The 26139-nt window shown below is 42.4% G+C and overlaps 1 protein-coding gene across 4 annotated transcripts; it reads right to left on the bottom strand.

Annotated features, from left to right (window-relative positions):
* Positions 1–859: 859 nt before the first annotated feature.
* C1H21orf62 (chromosome 1 C21orf62 homolog) lies at positions 860–25121 on the bottom strand. Of its 4 annotated transcripts, XM_045010321.1 has the most exons (3): positions 25008–25106; positions 7066–7210; positions 860–3044 (listed from the first exon to the last, which is right to left on the bottom strand). In XM_045010321.1, exon 3 carries the CDS (start codon positions 3000–3002, stop codon positions 2328–2330), a length of 675 nt encoding a protein of 224 aa, XP_044866256.1. In that variant the 5' UTR covers positions 3003–3044; positions 7066–7210; positions 25008–25106; the 3' UTR covers positions 860–2327. The 4 variants fall into 4 exon arrangements, with proteins under 4 accessions (XP_044866256.1, XP_044866269.1, XP_044866276.1 ...); XM_045010334.1 differs by lacking the exon at positions 7066–7210 and having other exon boundaries at positions 25008–25121; XM_045010341.1 differs by lacking the exons at positions 7066–7210; positions 25008–25106 and adding an exon at positions 21469–21559.
* Positions 25122–26139: the final 1018 nt, after the last annotated feature.

Raw genomic sequence — 26139 nt, forward strand, 5'->3', positions numbered from 1 at the left:
AGCCTACAGAAGTGTTCTTTTCTTTAACACTCAGATGCCCAACCCCAAATGGGATCTAAACCCAAATAAATCCGTTTTACCCTGCATAAAGCTTATGCAAGGTAAACTCATAAATTGTTCGACCTCTATAACACTGACAGAGAGGTATGCACAGCTGCCCCACCCCCCCGGGTATTAATCCATACTCTGGATTAATTAATAAGTAAAAATTGATTTTATTAAATACAGAAAGTAGGATTTAAGTGGTTCCAAGTAGTAACAGACAGAACAAAGCGAATTACCAATAAAATAAACACACAAATCTAAGCCTAATACAGTAATACAACTGAATACAGATAAAATCTCACCCTGAGAGATGTTTCAATAAGTTTCTTTCACAGACTGGACACCTTCCTAGTCTGGGCACAGTCCTTTCCCCTGGAACAGCCCTTGTTCCAGCTCAGGTGGTAGCTAGGGGATTCCTCATGATGGCTGACTCTTCTTGTTCTCTCCCACCCACTTATCTCTCTTTTGCATAAGGCGGGAATCCTTTGTCCCTCTCTGGGTTCCCACCCCCACCTTTTCAATGGAAAAGCACCAGGCTGAAGAAGGATTCCAGTTCAGGTGACATGATCACATGTCACTGTAAGACTTCATTGCCCACTTGCCAGCACACACATACTGTATACAGGGAGACTTACAAGTAAAACGGAGCCATCTGCAGACAATTGTCCTGGTTAATTGGAGTCATCAAGATTCCAAACCACCATTAAAGGCCCACACTTTGCATAATTACAATAGGCCCTCAGAGTTATATTTCATGTTTCTAGTTTCAGATACAAGAGTGTTACATTTATACAAATAGGATGATCACACTCCGTAGATTATAAGTTTTTAATGATACCTTACAAGAAACCTTTTGCATGAAGCATATTCCAGTTACATTAGCATATTTTCATAAAATCATATAGAGTGCAACATCACAGTGAGTATGGTCTGACAACCTATATAGATCAGAAAGATAGAAATTAGAGGTCAGAGTGAGTTTACCCTCGCTTTGGAAACTGCTAAATCATGCCCGCCAGAGATATCAGCTACTGGTATCAGACATTAACAAATACTTCTAGAGAGCATTTCCCCCCCCCCCCCCCCCCCCAGCTTTGGAATGTACCAGACTGCGCCAAGTTTTGAGTATTTTTGAAATCTCTCTCAGGGAAAGATTTCCTTATCTTCTGACTACTTACAACACTATCACCCCTGTTCTCTTTTCAAATTACACAAGCTGAATACTGTTCTTTGTCCAGGGGCCCTGCCATCATTCTTGGTTATATTTATGAGAAAGGATTTCTCTTAAATGGGAAAACAAATTAATAGATTCCCCAGTTCCTTAACACCATCACTCCCCCAGGTGTTATCACAAGCTAAGGGGGAAAGATTTGTTAGATATCCCTTATTGGCAATACAAGACTGTAAAGATCTGCTGTTCTAGATACTTATTATACTTTATATATGTGATATAATTAACCTAGCCTTCTTGTGAACACTGGCAATTCATCTTTGGTAACCTATATAAAAGGGTCTGCTGGAACCAGTGCCAAAGGTTCTGTCAGATTTCTGCATCTGTGCAGCCAACAGTACTACTTTAATTAATATGAAGCCTGTCTACCTCCAAGTTTTGTGTTAATGGAGAACCAAATTAAGACAACACTGGAGTAATTAAACAGCCTTCATAAGGAGACATAATTGCTCATCATACACTATCCTAATGGTTTTCCAAGGCAAATAATGGTGTGAGCTTTCAAACTATAACTGAAAAAGGTCCATGTACTTTTATGTAAAAAGATAAGAGATTCAGTACATATAACTAGATATACTCACTACTATTCATACTACTTATATATTTTCCACATATTTACTATATCTAGCAGAATGTGTAAAAACACATTACAGATGGGTTGTTATTATTATTAGGTAGTTCTATACCCAAAGGTACATTGTCATGTTTTCATATGCCCAACTAATGCATTTCATAACGAAATTAATCAACATATTTCAATCTTTACCATACAATAATTAAGTCATTTTGAAAACTTAGTTACATCACTTTTAAAATTGATCGTTACACATTTTCTCTGTTTTCGAAGAAACAGGTTACAGAATTAATTCTCTGTGTTCAAACTATTTTGAACCCCACACTTGAGTAGTGTCATTTTGAGTGCAGTAAGAACTGACCCACACTTACTTTTCTTTCTGGGTCAAACACAGCAGACTTGCAAAAGTTCCATATCTTGTTCTATTGACAGGTTAATGTGCCCCCTTACTGTACTGCTGAAGTTGTTGAAGATGGCTCAGTAAATGAATGTTACAACGTAGCTTTTGTTAGTAGTAGTTGAAAATATATCAGAATATGGGAGACTTGGAAAGTGGTCTGTAATGCTGGAGACATTTTCCACACTGTAGGACTTCAGTAAAGAATACCTGTTGAAGAGAGATGTATCCAAGACAGAAATATACAAAAACATTTGCCTGTCTTTGTGTAGCACCTTCAGTTTGTCTCTCATCTCATTGTCGCCGCTATTGTAGATTGTTAAATTTTGCTCTAGAAACTGGCCCTTAACCTCACTGTTTATTTGCAGCTTTCGCAATCCCAAAATGGCCAGGTATTCTCTTGGTAGAGGAGTGGAGCCACAGAGCGAAAGCTTCAGGTAGTGCACCACTGTAAAGTTCAACAGCATTCCAAGCACGGTTGTATCTGTGAACCAAATTGTTAGGTCACTGTGGTAGCTGGCTCTGTCAATTGTATAAGGCAAGATGGTTTTGCAACTGCACATGAGGTTTGCCAAGCTGTAGTCACAGTCATGGATATCAGCAGAACAGCTGCAGTTGCGAATTGTATTTTCCTTGGTGAAAATCAGAGTGTTGTTCTTCTGACCTCTCACAAAACTGTTAAGACAGAAACCAAGAACGCCAACCAAAAGGAAACAGTGCTTATGGCAGGATACTGACATCACGCTGCCAGGCATCTTGTCTTCTTTTACTCAGTGATTCTTATCACTTGCCATTACCTAATGAGAATAAGAGTAGCTTTATTATACTAGAGTTCACTTAATTGTTAATACTTTCTCCCACTCATTGTCTGACTTGTCTATTCAGGGCTACATTGCCACTTTACAATCTACCCTAAGTTAGGGGACAAGATGGGTGAGGTAATATCTTTTATTGAACCAATTTCTGTTGGTGAGAGAGACAAGCTTTCAAGCCACACAGAGCACTTCATCAGGTTAGGAGGGGCACATAGCTGCACTGATCCCAATGTAGGTCAGAGAACAAACTGTGACTCAACTGGATTTCTTGCCAGCCATTCCCTTCCACTGGAGGAGGAATAAATTGTTTTACTCACTTTTATAGATCAGCTTACTTCCCCCTGTGCATTTCACCAGCTACTCTGGCTGACAAGGGTGAGGGCAAAGATATAGGGCTCCTCCTACTCCTTGCTCCTATCCATCTCCTCCCAGTGCACTTGCTTGCTGCCAGGAATATTGAGTGAGTGCTAATAACCCCCGCAACACTAGCTGCAGTGGAGGGCAATCTGAGCAGGGAAGTAAAAGGTGGGGTCTTACTGCCTCTTACTCCCCTGCATGGCTGAGTAAGGGCTGTGACAATCTAGCCCTTAGAATGTGAACTCTTTGGGGGAAGGGACTGTCTATTACTCTGTGTTTGTGCAGTACCTAGCACAATATCGTCCCTACATTCATTGGAGCCTCTAGGCATGCCTGTAATAAAAATAATAAAGGCATGGAGGTTTATAAAGAACAAATTGTATCTCAGTCATTTAATCTTTACTGTTTTATAGCTCTCTTCAGAGCTATGGTTGAGTACCAAACCAATATGAACATTCTTCTCTCAGGCCATAGCCTACACGTATGGTGGCATGTAGACTATACACACTGCGTGCCCCTCAGCATAGGTATAAACAGCAGTGAGGCACTGCTTAAATGAGTAAGGACATGACAGAACCTTAGGATACATACCCTACACAGCTCTCTACCATCTATACTGCTATTTTTAGCAGTGTAGTGTCCCAACCCTCCAGCAGCAGGAAAAGAAAAAGGCTCTGTCGGGGGGAGGCAGCAGGGAAATGCTCCAGCAGCGTGAAAGACTCGGGCAGCAGGGCAAGGCTCCAGCAGGGGGAGGCAGGGGAATAATACACTGCTAAGAATAGCAGTGTAGATCAGGGAGGCACTGACTGGGCAAGTTAGAGAGCCGTGGTGAGCACATCCCTGAGGTTCTGGTGTGTCTTTACTCTACTCACCTAAGCAGTGCCTCACTGTCTACACTGCTATTTATACTCATGCTGGGAGGGGCATGGAGTGTTTGTACTGTGTAGACATCAGATACAGACAGCATCTTACAATCAGGCTGTTGTGATTTGCCATCATCCTGAAAAAAACCCACTTTTTCTTCTGAGTAAAACTAGGACAAGCCATGAAGATTTTATGAAGTAAAACACAAAACATATACATTCGCTTCATATGCATAATTATTCCTCAGCCATAAAAAGGTATTCATTGTCCAAAATGAAGAGCTTGCAATTTTGTAAGTAAAACACAAGAACACGATAATCGACTACTCCGGTCTGCGATCTGGCTAGGCCCACCAGTCTTTTGTATTTGTTCTTAGATACTTTTACCAGTTTATTTGCTTTTTCAGAATCTAACCTGTTGCACAGTTTAGATTTAACCAGTCCAAATATGCTAAAAACACACTTGGTTGCGTAAGCAAGCGTGTGGGTCTTTTAAAATTTGCCATAAATCTGAATTCAACTAACTTTACTTCCATAATTTTTCATCATTATGATGCAAGCAAGTATACAACAACTCTTTTCCTGAACATAAATTTTAAGCAGAAGATGAACGGAGATTGCTCGTGAATGAACCTGATGCTGAAGAGTTGCTAAAGAGCCTGACACCGGGACTAAAATTATCATCACATCTATGTTTTCATGATGACAACGGCATGGAAAATGTCTCACTTTCAGGATCATTAAGTTAATGTTCTGCTCTTCCGTTTCAATAGACAGAGTTTCAGTGACTCCTTTAATCTTGAAAAGGTGCCTCTTCATCCCCTCCCCTGAGGCTACCACCGCTCATGCCTCTTTGACCCCTCCCCCGAAACCCCCCTACTCACTGCTCGCACCTCTCCGCCCCCTCCCCCAAGATCTCCCCCGCCCACCGTTCCTCGGAGGGAGTGGAGAGGTGTGAGCAGGGTTGAGGTCCTCAGGGGGAAGAGGCAGAATGAGGGCGGGACCTTGGGGGGAAGAGGAGAAGTGGGGCACGGCCATGGGGGAAGAGGACAAGCGGGAGCAGGGCCAGAGTGGAGCACGGACGGGGCTATGGCCCAGATGTCCTTTTGGTGGCAGCACTCTGAAGGCACTGGGCCAGCAGCAGCGCCTTTAGAGAGAGGTGCACTGCATCTTGTTTGGAGAGGCTTAGCCTCCCTGGTCTCTTATACCTGCCGCACATGATAAATATTACAGTACTACTAATGGTAAATACTACTACTAATACATAATATCCTGCCTCAAGATAAGAGATAAGATATATGGGTGGGAATATTTTTTTCCTATTAATTTGAAATCTTATACAGTAGGACCAATTAGACAAAATTCTGCCCAGGGGTGTGGTTCCCACTGAAGCTAGCCAGAATCTTCTTTGAATCCGAGGGAAGAATTTAGCCCTTAGAATGTTTAAATGTTCTCTCATCTCTAGAGCACATATCCAGTGCATCAACCAGTACAGTACAATAAAAGCTGATTGTTTAAAAAAATGGGGTCTGCAAGAAACTAATAGTAATCATATATAATTAATGAATATTCACAGGGTACCAATACAATCCTGATTTAATTAAACAATGGAACCTTTTAATATACAAAAGTTTGTGTAGCACCCTATTAACAGAATATTTTAAAATGCATTTAGTATCTTGTTAGACTACCCTTGTATTAGTAATCTGTGGCTGATTCTCAGAGCACAGCTCCTGACTAATGGGTTTTGTTCACATTGTAGAAGTCTATGCTTTGGATCCAGATATTCTGGATTCAGTCCCTTCTGACAACCGAACAAAGAACATGTTTAAAATTATAAACATCATTGCATTTTGATAGATAGGCTTCATTGTCCTCTCAATTACATTCCAAATTTATAGTTTACAAAAGAGGTACATTTCAGTCCACTTATTTCTTTGATGTTTGGTCACACACCAGTATATTTACAGAAATTATGATGGCTGGCAAATGCCCCAGGATTTACACATCCATGAAAAGAGGAAGATGAGTGTTCTAGAGCAATCTTTAAAGAGCTCACGCCAAGGTGTTTTAATTTCATACTCACCTCCCATGTCTAGCAACTATTTTAAAAGTTAGAAAAACATGTTTCTTTTGAATGCAGGATACAGACAGCTTCTTGTTGAAATTAAATATTTAATCCAAATTCCACTGCATTATCTCTCACAACATACCAGAAATGCCACCTGACCATTTAGTTAATGTTAAACTTCAAAGGTCAAGTACAACCATGCTGTAACTCCCCAGATATTATGCAGTTACACAAGCAATGAATTTGGCCCCAAACATCTAAGAATCCAATCATGCATTACAATGAGAATTCTACTACCATACCTACACATTTTGTTCATTTTTCCTTGTCTTAAGGCTATGATAAAATAAATCAGAATATTTACAGTATCATTATTGTGTAATAAATGCAGTAATATTTCCCTCACACATTGCCAAGTATGATCTGCATCTATCTGTTTTAAAGATAGTATTTTGCAAGCAAAATTCATAGATAAGGTTAGCAGCAATATGAATGTATATAAAAGAGATTTTAATTAAAGTGCTATATGAGCCTGGAACACAGCATTTCTCCTGAATTGCAAACTCCAACCAAAATCAATAGGAGTTTAGTGATTTTTCCAAGTAAGTTCTGAAAGCTTATAGGCATGACAAAAAACAAAAGCAAAACATTTTTTTTGATAAATTCTAATCAGATCTAACTAGTTATTCCTCTGCTAATTTTTTGCACTCACCTGAGCTTTGCTTTCCTTTGTTACTCTCATGCAGCCAACACAGGAAAATTCTGTTTCACAGTTAGTTTAGTCACAAGCTGTGTTCTATATCTTGGTATTGAATGAAGCATTATCTCCAAAACTACTTGCTATCCTCTTTTGTTCCCTGCAACTCAGAAACAATCATAGCAATAAGTACTGCATGCTAACTTTTGGTGTGTTTTTGGCAAGCAGTATGCAGGCAGTGAAATATCTGTTGTAGGTTACAGAGTGTGCACAAAATATTAAAATCACCTGCACGGCACTGCTATTTGAGCCTCCAATTATCTACAAAGACATGTGCATTACATAACTCCTATTCAAACTACTCTGCTGTCTGCACACTTTGAGGAGTTTGAGAAAGGTTTTTGTTGATTTTTTAACAAACTTTTCTGCAAAAAAAAAGAAAAAAAAAGGGGCTGTTAGAAGGGTCACAACTCAATAGGTAGGAGAGACCCCCTGGGAAAGTCTGGAGGAGCTGAAAACCTGGAATATGATTATGAGGCATCAGGGAGGCTCAGAAGGCACTGGGAGTCTGTAGGGAAGAAAAAGTGGAGGAGGTTACAAAGGGGAAGGCAGTAGAGTTCTAAAAGACTGGTGGGGGAGAAGTGAAGTGAGGAAAATGAGCCTGAGAGAAAGGGATACAGGACACAAGGGGTCTGAAGAGTATGCATGGATGGGAATCTTTTGGGTTCAACTAGGTAGACAAACCTTTTCCTGCTTAGCCAAACCAAATCTCTGAACTATTTGGTTTAGTCATCACAAGTGTGGCTATGTAGAGCTGGCCAACAATTTCAGGGTTGGTTTTTTGTTTTGTTTTTGTTTTTACAAGATTCTTCATTGAAATTTCAAATTTAAATTTAAAAAGGGCGGGGGGGATTTTAACAACATTTTTGTGATCTCCCACGACTCATGGTGGGTTATACCTTCCTGAAACATAAGTCTTACTGCTTTGCAGGGAGACTCTCTTAGTTTGGATTAATGTTTAGAGAGTTTTTAAAAGCCACGAGGTGCTGGAAAGGGCTCACAGGGACACTCAGAAGCTCCTTATTAAAATTCCACCACTAAACTAAAGGTAAGATTAGGGTGATTTCCTGCCCTCTAATGGGACTGGATTCTCCATTGTGTCCAAGGTTACATCATGGCACAAAGTGGCTTTAGGACTAGAGAATCTGGGCTATGGAATCTACCCCTCCTCCTCACACACTCTCACTCTCTCGATGTTGCTTAAATACCTTAATAGAGACAATTTATCCCTGGAGCTCTTTAAAATACTTCTAGAGAGTAGTCTATGGAATTAGGAAGATGGCATTAAATGTCAGGTACTTTAATAAAATTTCCCAGAGAAGGAACTTGAGTCCCCGCCCTGAAAGGCCTGTCGTACACAACACCCCATTTCAAATCACACTTGGTTAAACACTCCACTGTACTATCAATATAACCCCTATATTTTCAGAAACAAAGTATAAACATTTCCAGTGAAATGTGTTTCATACACATTTGTTGCCCTCCTTCCTTGGCTATGGTTAAGAGACAGTGTTTTGGACATAAAAAAATGAATAGACTGTCCAGTCAGTCCCCCATTCCTCTTTGTCGCCCAGGCACATTTGGAAGAAGGGGTTTATCACAGGCTAACAGGGACATTTTGTTGTGGGAACTCCTCATTAAAATATTAATGATACATGGCTATTGAAAAGTCTCTGCCACTGTACAATTTGTTTCCATTAGACATGATATTTCCCTCAGAGAATCAGCAACTGCCATAAAAGTGAGAAATTGTGAGCATTCCACATGCAGGTTTTTTTCAGCTTTTCAATTTGTACTTTGAAAGACTGTAGAACTAAAAGAACCATTACTTCTTGAATTTCAAACTGGTGCTTGGCAAGTGGACTGAACACTATTCTTCCACGACAAGTCAGTAAACAGAAATTGTCCACCCTCACATATTCATTCTGGAGCCAAGTATGACCACATTATCCGAGGAAGGTGGGTGTATTCCTGATCTTAGAAAGACTCTGGTATGGATTTTGTTTTTAAATAACTGTTCGATCCAGTAGTTTCAGACAGTAAAACTTGTCCAAATTCATGCACGATATTTAGTCTTTAAAATTGTCTGGAATGGTGAAAATCAGTATATTTTCATATCAGATATGTAGAATTAGTTCAATCATTTATTTTAATTAATTGTTTGCCCGATAAATACTTTCTGATTGGAACATGTAGAGGTTCTGTACTCCAAGTGCAGGGACAGTTTAAACAAGCGTTTATAGGATTCTTTTGCTTCCAGTGAGAATCTGTTTTAGTTTTAGGATTGGAAAATTCTAAGCTGTGTCAGGATGCAGGATGGCCTTCTGCAGAATCAGAATTTATCCCACTCAGCAAAGAAATGGACTGTCCAAAAGATGAACCAGCAGCTATGTCATTTCAGAAAGAAAGAAAGAAAGACGTCTTGGTGAAGGGATGGGCTGAATGTGTGAGCAAACCCTTTACCCAATTGCACTGACAGTGTCTCTAAACTGTTCTAGTTTAATTAGTTAACTTTTCTACAGTGCTTTGAAAATCTAATGCTCTGTGTAAGTAAGGCTACATCTACACATCCGCTATGTCAGAAAAACTTATGTCCCTCAGGCGTGTGAATATTCCACCCCCCTGAGCAACATAATTTACACTGATATAAGCGCTCATGTGCACAGTGCTATGTTGGTGGGAGAACGTCTCCTGCCAACATAGCTTATGCTGCTTGCGGGGGATGGTTTTTTTATGCCTATGGGAGACCAGCATAGAACATCTTCACCACAGTGCTGTACATGTAGACATGGCCTAAGACTATAATGTCCTCTTTTCAGTTACAAGTTAGGCTATTGCCAGCTCCACCCCAAAATGTATAAATAATATAGACTGAGGTCTGCTTTCTCCCATCCTTCCCCATGGAATCTTTTTTTAAATGGTGCCTTGAGGAAATAAATTCAGTGGGCAGACAAAAGGAGAGGAACAGAAGACAGCTATACACAGCTTCTGAGTTATGCCACTCAGAACTACCATTGCGATGGAAAATTAATCAAGTTTACAAGTTTCTGAAATGAGCCAAGGCCTGAAATAATAATTAGGTTCCACCATCAGGAAGTGCTCTTCTTATCACTGCTCTTTCATGATATTATTACCCCTTTCCTTTTAGCATTCATCCAACCATCCTATCCAGCAATAGAATCCACCATCCCTACAAAATAAAATCACTTCCCTCTCCCAGTTTCCTGTGACTAGTTGGATTGCCCTTACTGTTCTCCAGAGCTCTGGAGCCCATTTACTTACAGCTATCTGCATGCTTACCAGTCACAGAACCGATAAACCACAGAAGCAGTGGTGGGCAACCTGCGGCCCGTCAGGGTAATCCGCTGGCAAGCCACCAGACGGTTTGTTTACATTTGCATGGCCGCCTGCAGTTTCCAGTGGCTGTGGTTTGCCATTCCCAGCCAATTGGAGTTGCGGGAAGCGGCGTGGGCCTCAGGGATGTGCTGACCGCCACTTCCTGCAGCTCTCATTGGCCAGGAATGGTGAACTGCGGCCACTGGGAGCTGTGGGCAGCCATGCAAATGTAAACAAACCGTCTGGCGGCCCATCAGCGGATTACCCTAATGGGCCATGTGCAGCCCACAGGCTGCAGGTTGCCCATCACTGCACAGAAGACATCAAGCTGTAATTTAAACAACTTTCACCTTCCAGTGAGTGAAAAGGAATCATCAGATGGAAACCAAGAGGTTCAGGAGCTCTGGGGAAATTAGTAGTGCCACAGTCTGGCATGCGGCAGGAAAAAGAAAGTTTGCATATTTAAAGTTTGCTCTGAGATGCTATTGAATTTAATGAAAGTATCTGCATATATCTGATTGGGGTGAGGCTATCCTGCTTTGCAGTGACCAAAGGCCATATATCTTATCCCAACCATTATTTATGTATTCTTATTTAACTGCATTATAACAGTGTCCAGAGGCCCTCAAACAAACAGAGGGCTCTATTGGATAACTGGCTGTGCAAACACATAATAAGAAACTGTCCCTCCCCCAGACAAGCTTACAGTCTAAATAGACAAGACTGACAAAGAGTGAGGGAGGGGTCCAGCTACATCACTTACATTAGGTGCTGGAGGCAGGATTTTGGTTTTTGTGAATGTTGAACAGCCATTTCCTACCTGCCAAATATGCAACTCCAAATTCCTTCCACATACCCAACAATTTGGATTCTAGTTCTATTTATCTCCTTCACTTAATATTTTTCTCCATGACAGTAGGGAGTTGAGTGGAGAAGACTATCCTGCTCAGAAATCTGCGGCTCTCCCCATATTCCTGAGGGGGCCCATATTATGATATGAGATTATGAGGGTGGGATTCACAAAGGTATTTAGGTGCTAACTTTCATGGGAGTTAGGCACCTAAATAACTTTGTGAATCCCACTCTGTATGACGTCCCAGCCTAGTGGTATTAGATGAAATTCTGGAGCATTTCAGTATTACTTCCTTCTTGGCTAGACAGTTTTACTGAACAATAGAGGTGCATCAGCATTTGATATTGGAGCCTTCACCTTGCATTAGACTGGTACCTTGCACACTCCCTGTTCCTACCCTTCATGTTCCTATGCACCATGCCCCAGAAAAATGCTTCCATTCCTCATTTTATTTCTTCCCACTTTTTCCTTTCTCTTTCCCCTGTCTTTGGTCTATTTTTTTTCTTTTCTGTGCATTCTTCCTTCTTCTATTTCTTCTTATTTTTTTCCTTTGTTGTTTGTTTTCTGTTGCCTCTCTTTCAGTGACTGTCAGAGCCTGAGCCAATCCCCCGCTCTGATTGAACTTCAGTCTGTTGTGATTGGATCTAACCACTGAATCACATGTGGTTCTAAGGCCCCTGGGTCTGGGTATTGACTGGTCACTGTTCCAAGCTCTGGGTCTCTCAGATGCACTCCCAGGTGCAGACCTCATATCTGACATCCTTTCTTGGGCATTGGAATCCCTCAGTCTGGCCAGCTACACCACAGAACAAGTGCCACAGCTCTCCTGAAACCTCTTAGACACTTTCCCCTTAGAGCAGGAGTGATAGAAGCATCTTAAAAGTGTGGGGGCCAGAGGCACCTGATCTGTGGCCCAATCCCCCCATACCACACTGCCCCCTGAGGCTTAGCCCTTGCACTGCCCACTCCCCCAAGGTCCCACCCTCACGCTGCCCCTTCTCCCTGAACCCCCGCCATCACACCGCCCCTTCTCCCCTTTATAGGACTGGGAATTTTTGAAATTCCACTTCCTGTTTGCTCGGCCTGGAGAGCTCACATCGCATCTTCCCAGCTGACTATGGTGGCTCCATGCAGCAAACGCTCTCCTGCTTAGGGCACACCTGAATTGTTGGATCTGCTGGTGCTGTGGGGAGAAGAGGCTGTGCAGTACCAGCTCCACTCCAGCCGTAGGAACTTCGATGCCTCATGGCATGTTGGATAAGGGCTATGAATGGGAGACGCATAAGTGCCATGTGAAGATAAAGGAGCAGAGGCAGGTGTACCAGAAACAAGGGAGTCAAACCGTTGCTCTGGTGCTGTTCTGAAGACCTTCCACGTCTATAAGGAGCTGAACACTATCCTCTGTGGCATCCCCACCTCCTCCACCAAGAGTCCTGTGGATACTTCACAGGGGCTGGAGAAAGCAATCTGTGGACTCAACCCTGAGGGTGAAGTGGTGGACGAGAAAGTGGAATTGAGGATGAGGTGGAACAGGCCTGTGCTGTGGTGAGCCAGGACCTCTTCTCAACCCTGGAAGGTTGGAGCCAGTCCCAGCACTCTGTCTCTGGCGTGCATGATGCAGGAGAGGAAAGCTCTGGTAAGTGCTTGTTTTGAGTTGATACTGCTTGCTTACATGAGGCAGAGCTCTCCTTTGCTCTTTTATATGCTAGAAGTGGGTTAAGGGATAGAAATGGACAAGACTAGCAGTGTTTGCGTCTGCTACACATCTATGCAGTGGGGCCCTGTAGCAAGTTCCCTGCTGGGCCCACCTGCCTCCTGCCCCCGCTGGGCTGAGAAAGTCACTCCGAGTCCTTGTTGCAGTGCTCACCTGGTGCTTTATTTTACAAGCAGTGTTCCCACCACCTTTTCAACACAATACATACAATCCCTTTCTGCTTGTCTACCAGCCAGAGAAGGGACAAGCTACTTCTCCATTAGTGCAGCTTCTCCTCTTCCCAGCTCCTCCCCTGGCTTCCTTCCGCTGGGGCTTTTATCCAGCTGCAGCCTGATGAGGCAGCAGCTGTTCCAGCTTCCCCAGTCAGGGCCAGGTGATCTACTCAGCTCCAATTCACCTCCCTTAATTGGAGTTGGAGTGACAGGGGGTTGGCTAAGCAGCTTTCTGCTTAGCACCCTGTCACAAACCCCTGCAGAACAGTGTGTTAATGAACACTGAGATTTCACGGGAATCCTCTAGAAAGATCTCTAGGAAAGTTTCCTGGAGGTACTCGGCAATCCTCTTCCGGAGGTTCCTTGGCAGAGCTGCTTTGTTTCTTCTGCCATTGTAGGAAACTTTCCTGTGCCAACAGGCAATCATTTGTGCAGGGACCAAAGAAGCACACAGGCGAGCAGCATAAGGACCGGGTCTGAAGCCATACGCATGCAGGAGATGCATCCTTGCTTACCCTCAGGAATGAGATATCAGCTTCAATGACCCCTGCATGTGGAAAATGGTGGCAGAATTTACAATTTTGTCCCTACTCGCTTGCAGCGATCCCCTTAAAAAGCCACCAAGACCCTTTGCCCCATCTTGAATGTCCCCTCCCACTCCTGAGCTGAACTTACCATGTGTAGGGTGTTTGCTGAGCTTCGTGCTTCCAAGGGACAGTGAGAAAGAGGTGTATTTTACTATTATCACTTGAAGCTGTGAGTGCACTAAGAATCATGCCTCTGTTCATTGTTTCTTATGCTTCTGCAGGTGTGGTTTTCACGGGAACCCCCTATACACCGGCAGAGCGCCTCTGCCAGATAAGGAAGTGACTGAGGAGGAGCAAGGAGGACATGTTTTGGGAGATGCTCCAATCTTCTCATGCCACAGATCAAGAACACAAAGCATGAGAGATTCAATTAATGAAAATTTAAAAATAGTTAGTCAGGAGAGGAAGCGGGGCATGAGCAAATTGTAGTGGGCCAGGAGTGGATGATAAAAGTGATGGAGGAGCAAATAGAGATGCTCAAGTCCCTAATAGCATTGCAGGCAGAACACGTGTGCTCGCCTCCCCACTCTCCTGCAGCCCATACAGAACTGCTTGCCATGTCCTCCCCACACTCCTCCCACACACTCCTTGCATCTTCCCGGCCCGTCACAGTACCCCATTCACTCTGCCCCTTTGGACAGCTTCCAAAATGACAGCTGTAGTTACACGCAGCTATGAGAGCCTCCACCAGGGAAGTGCCCTTGTCAATGTTATGTCCCTTTCCAGAAAGCGTTTTCTGTGTGTTGTTTATTGATACTTAATAAAAAATACTCTCTGAAAGATAATCAATCTTTATGTGTTTCCTACACATGGTGGATGCTGCTGGAATTAATACACAGTGGCAATTGGCACATTCACAGTCTGCAAATCACGGTCAGGAAGCAATCATCAAAATTATCATGCAAGGCGGCAAGTTAACAAAGCGTGGCAGAATGCTTTATAGAAAGACCCATTACTGGTGCTCATTGTCAAAATGGTGCCTCAAAGCCTCCCTGGTTCAAATAGTGCCCCCTTGTGCCCCTCTAATAGCCCTTGTATCAGGCTGCTCAAAATCAGCCACCAGGTGATCCACCTCCACACTCCACCTCTGGGGAAACTTTTCACCCTTAGCCTCACAAATATTATGCAGCACACAGCAGGTTGCTATGACCATGGGAATATTTTCCTAATTTAGGTTTAACCTGCCATAAAGACAGTGCCAGCGTGCTTTTAATATGCCAAATGCACATTCAACGGTCATTCTGCACCTGCTCAGCCTATTGTTGAATATCAGAGGGGTGGCCGTGTTAGTCTGGTTCTGTAGAAGCAGCAAAGAATCCTGTGGCACCTTATAGACTAACAGACGTTTTGCAGCATGAGCTTTCGTGGGTGAATACCCACTTCTTCAGATGCAAGTCTTGCATCTGAAGAAGTGGGTATTCACCCACGAAAGCTCATGCTGCAAAACGTCTGTTAGTCTATAAGGTGCCACAGGATTCTTTGCTGCTCCTATTGTTGAAGCGCTCCTTGCCACTGTCCAGCTTTCCTGTGTAAGGCTTCATGAACCAGGGGAGTGGGGGCAGCGGGAGTATCCCGTGTAAGGCTGGGTCTCCAAGGATAACTATGGGCATTTCAACATCCCTCAGTGGAATCTTCTGGTGTGGAAAGAAAGTCCCTTTTTGCAGCTTTCTGTACAGGCATGCATCATGTACCTTCCCTGACCACCCTGCCTTGATGTCAGTGAAACAACCCTGGTGATCCACAAGCACCTGAAATACCATAGAGAAGTACCCCTTTTTGTCAATGTACTCCATCACAAGATGGTCCAGGGCCAAAATTGGGATATCCGTGCCATCAGTTGCCCCACCACAATTAGGGAATCCCATTGCCGCAAAGCCATCCACTATTTCACAAACATTTTCAAGAGTCACAGTCCTTTGTAGCAGGATGCGATTAGTGGCCCTGCACACTTGCATAAATGCAATTCCCACGGTGGACTTCCTGTCTGCAAACTGATTCACGACTGACTGGTAGCAATCTGGAGTTGCCAGCTTCCACACAGCAATCACCACATGCTTCTCACTGAGGGAGCAGCTCTCATTTTGGTGTCCTTGCACTGCAGTGCTGGTGCGAGCTTCACACACAGTTCCAGGAAGATGGCTTTGCACATCCAAAAGTTCTGCAGCCACTGTGCAGGTTGACTGTGCACTGTGTGAAAAAGTACTTCTTATATTTGTTTTAAACCTGCAGCCTATTGATTTCATTAGGTGAGCCCTGGTTCTTCTGTTAAGTGAAGAGGCAAATAACACTCCTTATTCACTTTCTCCACACCATTCACGATTTTATACATCTCTATCATATCCCCTCTTAGTTGTCTCTTTTCCGAGCTGAAAAGTCCCAGTCTTTTTTATCTCCTCTCATACGGAAGCTGTTCCATATTCTTAATCAATTTTGTTGCCCTTCTCTGTACTTTTTCCAATTCTAATATATATTTTTGAGATGGAGTGACCAGAACTGAATGCAGTATTCAAGGCATGGACATAGAATGGATTTATAAAGTGGTTTTATGATATTTTTCTGTCTTATTAGCTATCCCTTTCCTAATGGTTCCTAACATTGTTAGCTTTTTTGACTGCCACTGTACACTGAGCAGATGTTTTCAGAGATTGTAAAGTTTCATAAGGAACACCAGGTACAGTCATGTACTTAGATATACAAATGACAGCAACTGACATCAAAAACTGTGGGTGCAAAGCAGAGGCCAATTTTGAACATTTAGACCACTATATGCAAAGTATCTGAGCTACAGCTGTTGTGAGAACTATGGGCCAGTTCTTGAGCTAAAATCAGTATAGGTTCAATGGAGCTGTGCTAATTTGCACCAGCATAGGATCAGCACAACTACAACATAAATGTATCCATCTTTTGTGTATATGAAATATCGTCCATAATATTGCAACAATGTAATTTTTAAAATTTCATTTCCTTGGTGTTGCCTTATATTTGTATCTTAAGAGAACACTGTGAAAGTTCTATTGGAGGATCTGGTAGCAAGCCCTAAATTTAGGTTGCATAACATTTTCCATTATAAAAGATTCTTGTGATCTTTTCTTTGATAAATTCTCACAACTCCATTGTATGCAGAAGGCCTTTGATATTTGGCAGGGGGAATGTCTTTTTTTTTGGCTCCATGAAATTCAGTTATGATTTGGCTCAGCTATGACATGTTAAAAAACCACATTCCCATTCTCTCGCTTGTGTTCCTCAGGAAAATTTGGACAGCCTGCCAAAATCACTGAACATTGTGAGGCCAGGCTCATGCTGCTTCTGGAGCGGGAGTGAGAAGAGACAGCCAGGCTGAGCGTCCCACATTAATCTCCAAACCCAGCCTATGCTCTCAGTGGCCCATTCACATGCATACACACACTCCAAGGCACCACATGGGGTAGGAACTTCCCCAACATCTAGTTGTGGAGGGGAAAGAGAGATGGGGCCAGGGCTCTTCTCAGCCACTCCTTGGTACCAATAGCCAGTCTCTCCCGCTGAGAGCAACCCCTGGGGCAGGAGCTGGGTAGCTCAGGTAGTGGCAGTCTGTATTACAGTGTTGAAAGTCTGTGGATCCAACCTTTCTGATGACTCGTGAGGGGGCAGGGGGACTGTTACAGGTGCACACAGGAGAATCTGTTTCTTCCTTTTTCTTAAACAAAAAATCACACACGCCCCTCCATAATTCCCCTTCCCCCAAACCTAGGAAATGGTGTTATAACAAACAACATTAAAATATGTTTTTAAGGCTGCAAAGCTCATGCAAACTTCATTCTGTCCTCTTGTGTGCACATTATGATACAATCATTCAGCACACAGATAGACGACAAGAGGGCAGGCCTGACATCAGGGGACTCTATTTACAAGTTATTTTTTGTATTTAGAAACCAACTACCTCTTCTGTTTCCTTCACCAAAATTTAGAGGTGTAATTTTAAAATATATTTTATATTGTTTCTCATTTGTTGCTTGTGAGATGTTAGTAATATCCATTTCCTCCCTAATGTTTTTGCCTCCATTTTGTTGCAAGTTATAAGAAACAGGGGCGGCTCCAGGCCCCAGCACGCCAAGCGCGTGCTTGGGGCAGCATGCCGCGGGGGGCGCTGTGCCGGTCGCCGCGAGGGTGGTAGGCAGGGCTCCAGTGGACCTCCCACAGGCGTGCCTGCGGAGGGTCCGCTGGTCCCGTGGCTTCGGTGGAGCCGCAGGACCAGTGGACCCTCCACAGGCACACCTGCAGGAGGTCCACCGGAGCCGCGGGACCGGCGACAGGCAGAGCGCCCCCACCCCCGCGGCGTGCCACCGTGCGTGGGCCAGCGAAATATCTAGAGCCGCCCCGATAAGAAATGACTTGTGGGTATGGTTTTGAAACCTAACCACCTCCCACCCCTCAAAAAATTAGTACATATGAATGAACTTTGCAAACTATTAAACAAGACAAATAGTGCAGGTTACATATTTGGCCGACTAACTTTACATTTACATTTGTGTAATTTCCTTCAATTATACATTAAAACTGAAAAATGTCCAGCACAAGAGGCAGCTGATCCAGTAGAGAAGATTGTAAATTCAGAAACTTTCAAGGTGATCATTAAGGTCAGTGCAGGAATTAGATTACTGAATGGTATGCAGGTGACCCAATAGTTTTCAGTCCAAGAAGACTGAAAACTAGATTTTGAGAGTATCAGAGGGGTAGCCGTGTTTTGAGAGAATAAACGAATTACATTTCTGATATAAGAAAACTGAACAAGAAACAGAGTGTATGTTTGTCTGTCTAAGACCAGAATCATGGTCAACCATCCTGCTGAAGGATATCTAATGCTACTAGAACTTGTGATGTATTGAGTATCACATAAAAAAAATACAATTCTCTTTCAGATTTTATAAACCAATGTATAATAGAGCATAGTGAAAAGTATACTCAGAACACGGAATTGGGTCTCTGGGCCAGTTTTTTCCCTGTGCCTAGACATGCCTGCTGACAGAGCATAAAAGAAGATAAGTAAGAAACATAGATAACCAGTTACTGTGTTGGATTTAACTTGTTTCTCGTTTGAAGAGTCTTGCCCCAGATGCTGACTCACTGTTACTTCAATTCAGATCAAATCAATACATACTCACTGCTAAGGAGTGTATTGTTCTTTCCTCACAAGAACGTGAGGAAAGATGTAACTCAGCACTTTCCCCCAAAGTTCCTCAATCTTTTGAGTGCCAGCTTTATAGGAGTGGGGTAGCAAGTCTGCTACCTGCTCAGAGGTGAAAGTAAGCTGGACTGGACTGGCTTCTCTGGTGGTGATTTAAAGGGTCCAGGGCTCCAGCTGCTGCGGGGCGCCCTGGGCCCTTTAAAGCACCGCCCGAGCTCTGGCAGCGCTTTAAAGGGCCCAGAGCTCCCCGCAGCGGCTGGAGCCTCTGGCCCTTTAAATTGCTCCGGAGCCCCAGGGCCTTTAAATCTTGAAAGGCCACGCCCCTTCCTGTTGAGGCCACACCTCTTCCGGTTGAGGCCATGCCCACTCAGCACTCCGCCGTACCGCTAAGTCCTTTAAGTTACTTATGGTTTTGAAACCTAACCACCTTTCACCCCTGTACCTGCTCCAGTGATGTGGCCATTCAATTATACAAGGTAGAAAAGAAGCTGTGCCCTCAGCTGCAGAATTTTTGCTTTCAGATGGAAACAATCCAACAGGTCATATTAATCACTGCCATAAGCAGGAACAATGCCACTGACTTCAAGAGAGTTCGGCATGCATATGTTAGCAGAGGATTTGATCCTGAATAGACAATTTTAAATTACCTAAATTTGGCTTTTTTTTTTAAAGAAAAGGAAAGCTAGCTGAAAGTCACATTGGTCATAAACTGACCATCAGAATGATTCAGCTTTGATTGTTTCAACCAAGCATTTTTAATATTGTGCCAGTTTTTCAGCATTTTAAAGCACGCTGTCCAAAAAGCTTCCTTGCCAGATGATTTTTTTTCTCTTTTCTTACCAGCTTTCTGGTAATAAAGGGAATTTGGGGGTGGGGTATTTTTATTTATTTATTGTTTCTTATTTTAAATGCTTGAATTTGCTTTGTTCATGCCCAGTAATTTTTCAGTTAATTGCAGATCTGCTGTATATTAGGGAAACCAAAAAAGCAATAGTCTGTGGGTGTTGTATAAGAATGCTGCTGTCTCAGGGAAGCTAATCCCATTCAGTGGAAGCCTCACGACTATACAATTAACTTCTTCACAGGGTGCTTTCTTTCATTCTCTATTCAGAAGAAAAACTAATTAAAAATCTTCATTGATCGCTTGTGTTTACATGTGACTATGTGAAAGTGCTGCATCAAGCACTGAGGAGCTTAAATCCATAGAGTTTTGTGAGCCTGGCTAAAGAACACAAATTGAATTAAAAAAAAACCAAAAAACAAAAAAAACCCACAAAACAAAACAAAAAAAATCCCAACCAATCCTAGACCTATATCAAAATAATGTTAAGGGTGTTGGACAAAAGCAAAAACATTTAGAATTAGAACTCTATGAAGACTGACCATCTCTCCTCTTATTCATAGGTATTACAGGATGTCAGAACTATGTGCTGTATTTCACAATTCATGTGCTGCAATAAGTAGGTAAGCACGACAGTAAGGGTGGACTAGCCGCCATCACTACATAATTTTCCTTTGGTTTTGTTGGCTTAAATCAGGCCATGCTATTTCAAAATAACTATCCCTCCCTCCCACATTAAAGATTTTGCATTCACACAGGTATTGGGTCTGACTCCACAGCAGCTTTATGCCAGATAGAGCAATACACACACATGAGGTAGACAGGGAGAATTATTAATCACAACTCCATGCTTTCTGACAGGGTTCAGACAGAGCATGCAGAGAACCCTTCAGACACATGCACAGCAGAAGAGCCCCATTTAGAACTCTGAAAAGGCTCAAAAGGCACAGGCTGAGGATCACTGCTTTGTATTATTTAAATATATCTTCACAAGAAAAGTTATGAAGTTACTAACCTTCTCACATAAAAATCGCAAGACAGAAGCAGAAGAAAGGGGAAAAAGCAAACTTTTTTAGCACTTGAATTAGTTAGCCTTAATGAGCAAAGAGAGCTCCAAACTTGTGTTCATCTTTGTATATTATTATTTTTAGATTTAATACTGACTGTCTCTAGAAAAGTGATTTAAAAGAACACCTGGGATTTCCTTAAGATGGTTGTGTTTATGTCAAATTGTAACTACCTCAAAGTTTTTGATGTGCATCTTTCTGGCCTTTGAAACAAGAATGACACCCTCCTCTTCCCACTATACACAGCATAAAGATTATCTTAATATTTACATGAAAACCTATCAAATTTCCTCGACATAACTTTAGTCCTAACCTCTAACTCTGTAAAACCACATCTCTAAGGACATCCTGCAAAGACTTATTCATGTGCTTAACATTAAGGACATGAGTAACTTCACTGAATTCATGGGATTACAAATTACGTTCTTAATGATAAGAACACTAAATCCAACCTGGCAGTGTAAGGAAACCTCAGAACAAGTGTAAATTATATTTACATTGCATAATGGTGTAAAGGGGCCTTACTGTAAATGAGAGTCAGGCCCTTTATAAGCCTTCATATCAGATGAGATACCTGGCCTTACCATGAAGCCATCGTGGGATCCATGCTGTGGAGGCAGTAGAAGTCCTGGGTTTGGCCCAGAATGTCCAGTTTACTGTAAGGGAATCTGTAGTTGGTTCACAGTGGAGGATGATGGCAGAACAGGACTTATGAGGTTTTTTGTTTAGTCCGTTTATGTATGTATGTAGTTAGACTGCAGATAAATATAGAAAACCCCCAGCACTAATAGCCTCTGGTTCATAACCAAATGGTTAAAGCTGACGTTCTAAAGACTTTGAGGCTGCAGGTTTAAGACCACAATATGACTTGTTATTAAACTGAAAATTATATTTAAAATATCTTGCACTGGGGAAGTTAAGGCTGCTATCTCTAAACGGAGCAGCCAAACAGTTGTAGCAGGAATGCTGCTGGGTATAAGGACACAGACTTGTTCATAGGTTGAATAATTTTTCTTTTGAAGACAAACTATGTAAAACTGTAACCTTATACTCAGATCCTGCAAACACTCATGCAAACGCATAACTTCACTCATGTGAGTAGCCCCATGGACTCCAGTAGGACTATTCAAGCAAGTAAAAGTATGTGTGATTAAGTGTTTGCAGGATTGGGGCCTTAGATACCACAGAATGAGTATTCTTGTTCAGGCCTGGGCATGTGAAGGATGCAAATTAGCATTCTTTTGAAATAGCAAGCTAGTGAATGCCACGGGTTCAGTCACTGACACTGTTAGTGTTTTGTTTAGTCAAGCATGTGGTATCATAGCAGCCTTGTCACTCCCACTAGATGTTTTTGTAGATGTTGGAAGAAAACATTTTCAGAGACTTGGGGCTATGATGTTTAAAATTAAGTGAGGCAAATTAATATAAAAAAACAGACCCAAGGGGAACAAGAATAATTGTAACCAGCCCTCTGTGGAGAAAGAAGTGATTCAGGACTATTTAGAAAAGCTGGACAAGCACAAGTCCATGGGGCCGGATGCGCTGCATCCGAGGGTGCTAAAGAAGTTGGCAGATGTGATTGCAGAGCCATTGGCCATTATCTTTGCAAACTCATGGCAATCTGGGGAGGTCCCAGATGACTACCTTCATGCCTCCAGCTTCCATCCCGGACACACCACACGATCCATTGTCTACAGCTAAGCACTGAGGTACAACTGCATTTGCTCCAACCCCTCAGACAGAGAACAACACCTACAAGATCTTCACCAAGCATTCTCAAAACTACGATACCCGCACGAGGAAATAAGGAAACAAATCAACAGAGACAGACGTGTACCCAAAAGCCTCTTGCTGCAAGACAAGCCCAAGAAAGAAACCAACAGAACTCCACTGGCCATCACCTACAGTCCTCAGCTTAAACCTCTCCAACACATCTGCAACCCATCCTGGACAATGATCCCTCGCTTTCACAGACCTTGGGAGGCAGGCCAGTCCTCGCCCACAGACAACCCGCCAACCTTAAGCATATTCTCACCAGCAACCACACACCGCACCATAGTAATTCTAACTCAGGAACCAATCCATGCAACAAACCTCAATGCCAACTCTGTCCACATATCTACACCAGCGACACCATCACAGGACCTAACCAGATCAGCTACATCATCACCGGTTCATTCATCTGCATGTCCGCCAATGTTATATATGCCATAATATGCCAGCAATGCCCTTCTGCTATGTACATTGGCCAAACTGGACAGTCCCTTTGTAAAAGGATAAATGGACACAAGTCAGATATTGGGAATTGCAATATACAAAAACCTGTAGGAGAACACTTCAACCTTTCTGACCACACAATAGCAGATTTTAAGGTAGCCATCCTACAGCACAAAAACTTCAGGACCAGACTTCAAAGAGAAACTGCTGAGCTTCAGTTCATTTGCAAATTTGACACCATCAGCTCAGGATTAAACAAAGACTGTGAATGGCTAACCAGCTACAAAAGCAGTTTCTCCTCCCTTGGTGTTCACACCTCAACTGCTAGAAGAGGGCCTCATCCTCCCTGATTGAACTAACCTCGTATTTCCATTACATGCATCTGATGAAGTGGGTATTCACACACGAAAGCTCATGCTCCAATACATCTGTTGGTCTATAAAGTGCCACAGGACTCTTTGTTGCTTTTTACAGATCCAGACTAACATGGCTACCCCTCTGATAGTGATTTTGGGTACTTCAAGTTTTGGGTGTCCAATCTAAGACATTGTATATCATCTTGAATATGAGACATCTTACATTATAAATGTGCATGAGTAACTTTACAGATGTAGGTAGTATGGTTGGTGGAAAAAATAAGGGAGGGTTGATGTGTTCTGAGGGTATGTGCTTCAGCACTTTTTGATATCAAGGCCCTTTAAGGTGTCTCAGGTTGGACACCTAAAAGTTGAAACATCAAAATGACTAGTTTCTATTGGTATTTTCTTTCATTTTCACTGGGTTTTATGAAGCTATTGACTACAGAACCTATTGGGCTAATTCTAGCTTTTAAACAGCACAGTCATTTTATTACAGCAACAAAAAATTCCATCAATTCCCCCCCCTCCTCCCAACCACACCACTTATATGTGTATGCAGGATCAGGTCCTAGGACAAGAAGCTTGCATGCAGTTAATTTTTATTTCTTTATGCCTTTTCTAACATGTCCTAGGCAGAGGTTAAGTTAAGCAGAAAACATTTTCCAAGGCTGGAAAAATAATGGAGATTCTATTGACCAAAGAGATTTAGTAAGTGTAAAAAGTGTATTTTATTATTTTATTTTCTTTGGGTCAAAGCCTATATTAAAAAAAGAAAAAGAAAGAAAGAAAAAGAAGATGAAAAACAGTAATGACCACTGATTAAGTTGACAGTGAAGTTAGAAAGGAGAACTATATATAGTTCACACCATGTCTTCAACTATTGCATTATCATTCCTATTTATACATTTTTGTCACTGATACTAGGATTTCAGAGCCAAATAGCAGCAGAATGCTTTTCTCATTTATTGTGTAACATATAACTAGCATGATTCTGAATTTACAAGTTAAATCAAGGAACAAACACAGTTCATCCGTGCTGCTTTCCTGATCCTCCTCTTTCACTCCTTTTCAAAAGGCAGCTTTAGTCATAGAAAATTACACACAGTGGACCCAATTCTTACTCTTCTATTCTGGCATTACTCACACTGAATTAATCATATTGACTTTAATGGAACTACTTGTGTAAAGAAAGAGTTTGCCAGATTGGGTTAACTATTTCCATAGTAAAATCATTCCTTAGCATTGTTACTTATAGATTTATTATTTGTTTACTTTACTATCTATAGTGAGCCAAAAATGTACAGTTAACTGTATATGCACATAGAAGACAAGCCTCCTGTCTTAAGGCATTTGCTATCAATTCACTGTGAAAACAAAACCACGTATTTGAAATACCAACTTTCAGTCTGAAGAGAGTTAATGGCAGGGAAATAATTGTGCTATAAGAGAAATTGCCTGTTGCAAAAAAGCAGAAGACACTAAATGCCACTCCTTTAATCACAGCAGTGCATGTTTTTAAAAAAGACGAAACAAAGACAAGTACTTACTTTTCTAGGTTTAGTTTGTCAGGCTCTTTACTGTGTGGCTGTCCACTTTATAGACCTTATCTACCTACTGATGCTTTGCTCTTGTTTGACGGGCTGGTTAATCTACAAGGCAGGGTGGAATGTGTGGTCTTGCACTTGCTGTTCTTTTATGTTTTCTAGAGGCCAACAGCTCAGGCTGTTTCTATGACAACCAGGAGAGCAGCCGAGGCCTACCAATTTCATTAATAACACAGCAGGATAAGTATCTGTCTTTATTAGCTCTGTCCATACTCCTGATTGGTAGCATTATACTTACCTTGAAAGTGTGTCCCACACACAAGAAACGTGTCATACTATAGTTGTAATATATGAAAGCAAACACGGAGCCCCGAACTTTTATTGCGGCAGGTTAACAAAGAAGAGGTTGTGCATCAGACCTGCTCTCAGTGCACAAATAGTTTACTTTTAAATATTTAGGACCAAGTTAAAACTGCCCAGAGCAGCTGCCCTGGAAGGATGGCAAGAAAGGGCTCACTGAATCCTTCCCTGCCCCATGCAATCTGCTAGTGCTGGGAGAGCAGCTCCGAGGAGAGTGCAAATGAAAGCTTTAGTACAGGTAGGGCACAGCTTCCAAGGGTGCTTCTCTAGCGCCACTGTGCTCAACCTGGGTGGAAATTCCATAAGCTCCATCAGAATCCTTCTGCTGCTCTCTGCTGGCTTGGACTAGGCTCGGTTCGTTTAAAGTGGAAAGCCAGTAGCTCCAGGAATGCTAGTACACAAAACCTGTTGCTCCTTTCCAAAACCTATTTGGCCAGCTGGAACTGGTTGGAACAATCTGCAGATTTTCAAATGGAATTTCCCTTAAGGTACTCAAGCATAATGCCTCTGTCAACCACTTAGAATCACAGAATATCAGGGTTGGAAGGGACCTTAGGAGGTCATCTAGTCCAACCCCCTGCTCAAAGCAGGACCAATCCCCAGACAGATTTTTACTGGCCCCCATAAGGATTGAACTCACAACCCTGGGTTTAGCAGGCCAATGCTCAAACCACTGAGCTATTGCTACAGCTGTTTCTACCTGACCTGGTGTTCCAAGTAGCAATACAGACCTATGTCACATGGTCAGTGTTATTGTTATCCAGACCACATAGGA

The sequence above is a fragment of the Mauremys mutica genome, chromosome 1, assembly GCF_020497125.1.
Source record: "Mauremys mutica isolate MM-2020 ecotype Southern chromosome 1, ASM2049712v1, whole genome shotgun sequence".
Lineage (NCBI taxonomy): Eukaryota > Metazoa > Chordata > Testudines > Geoemydidae > Mauremys > Mauremys mutica.

Bases quoted from the DNA above. Each gene is read 5' to 3' on its own strand.
- C1H21orf62 (XM_045010334.1), bottom strand. From the start codon at position 3,002: ATGCCTGGCAGCGTGATGTCAGTATCCTGCCATAAGCACTGTTTCCTT.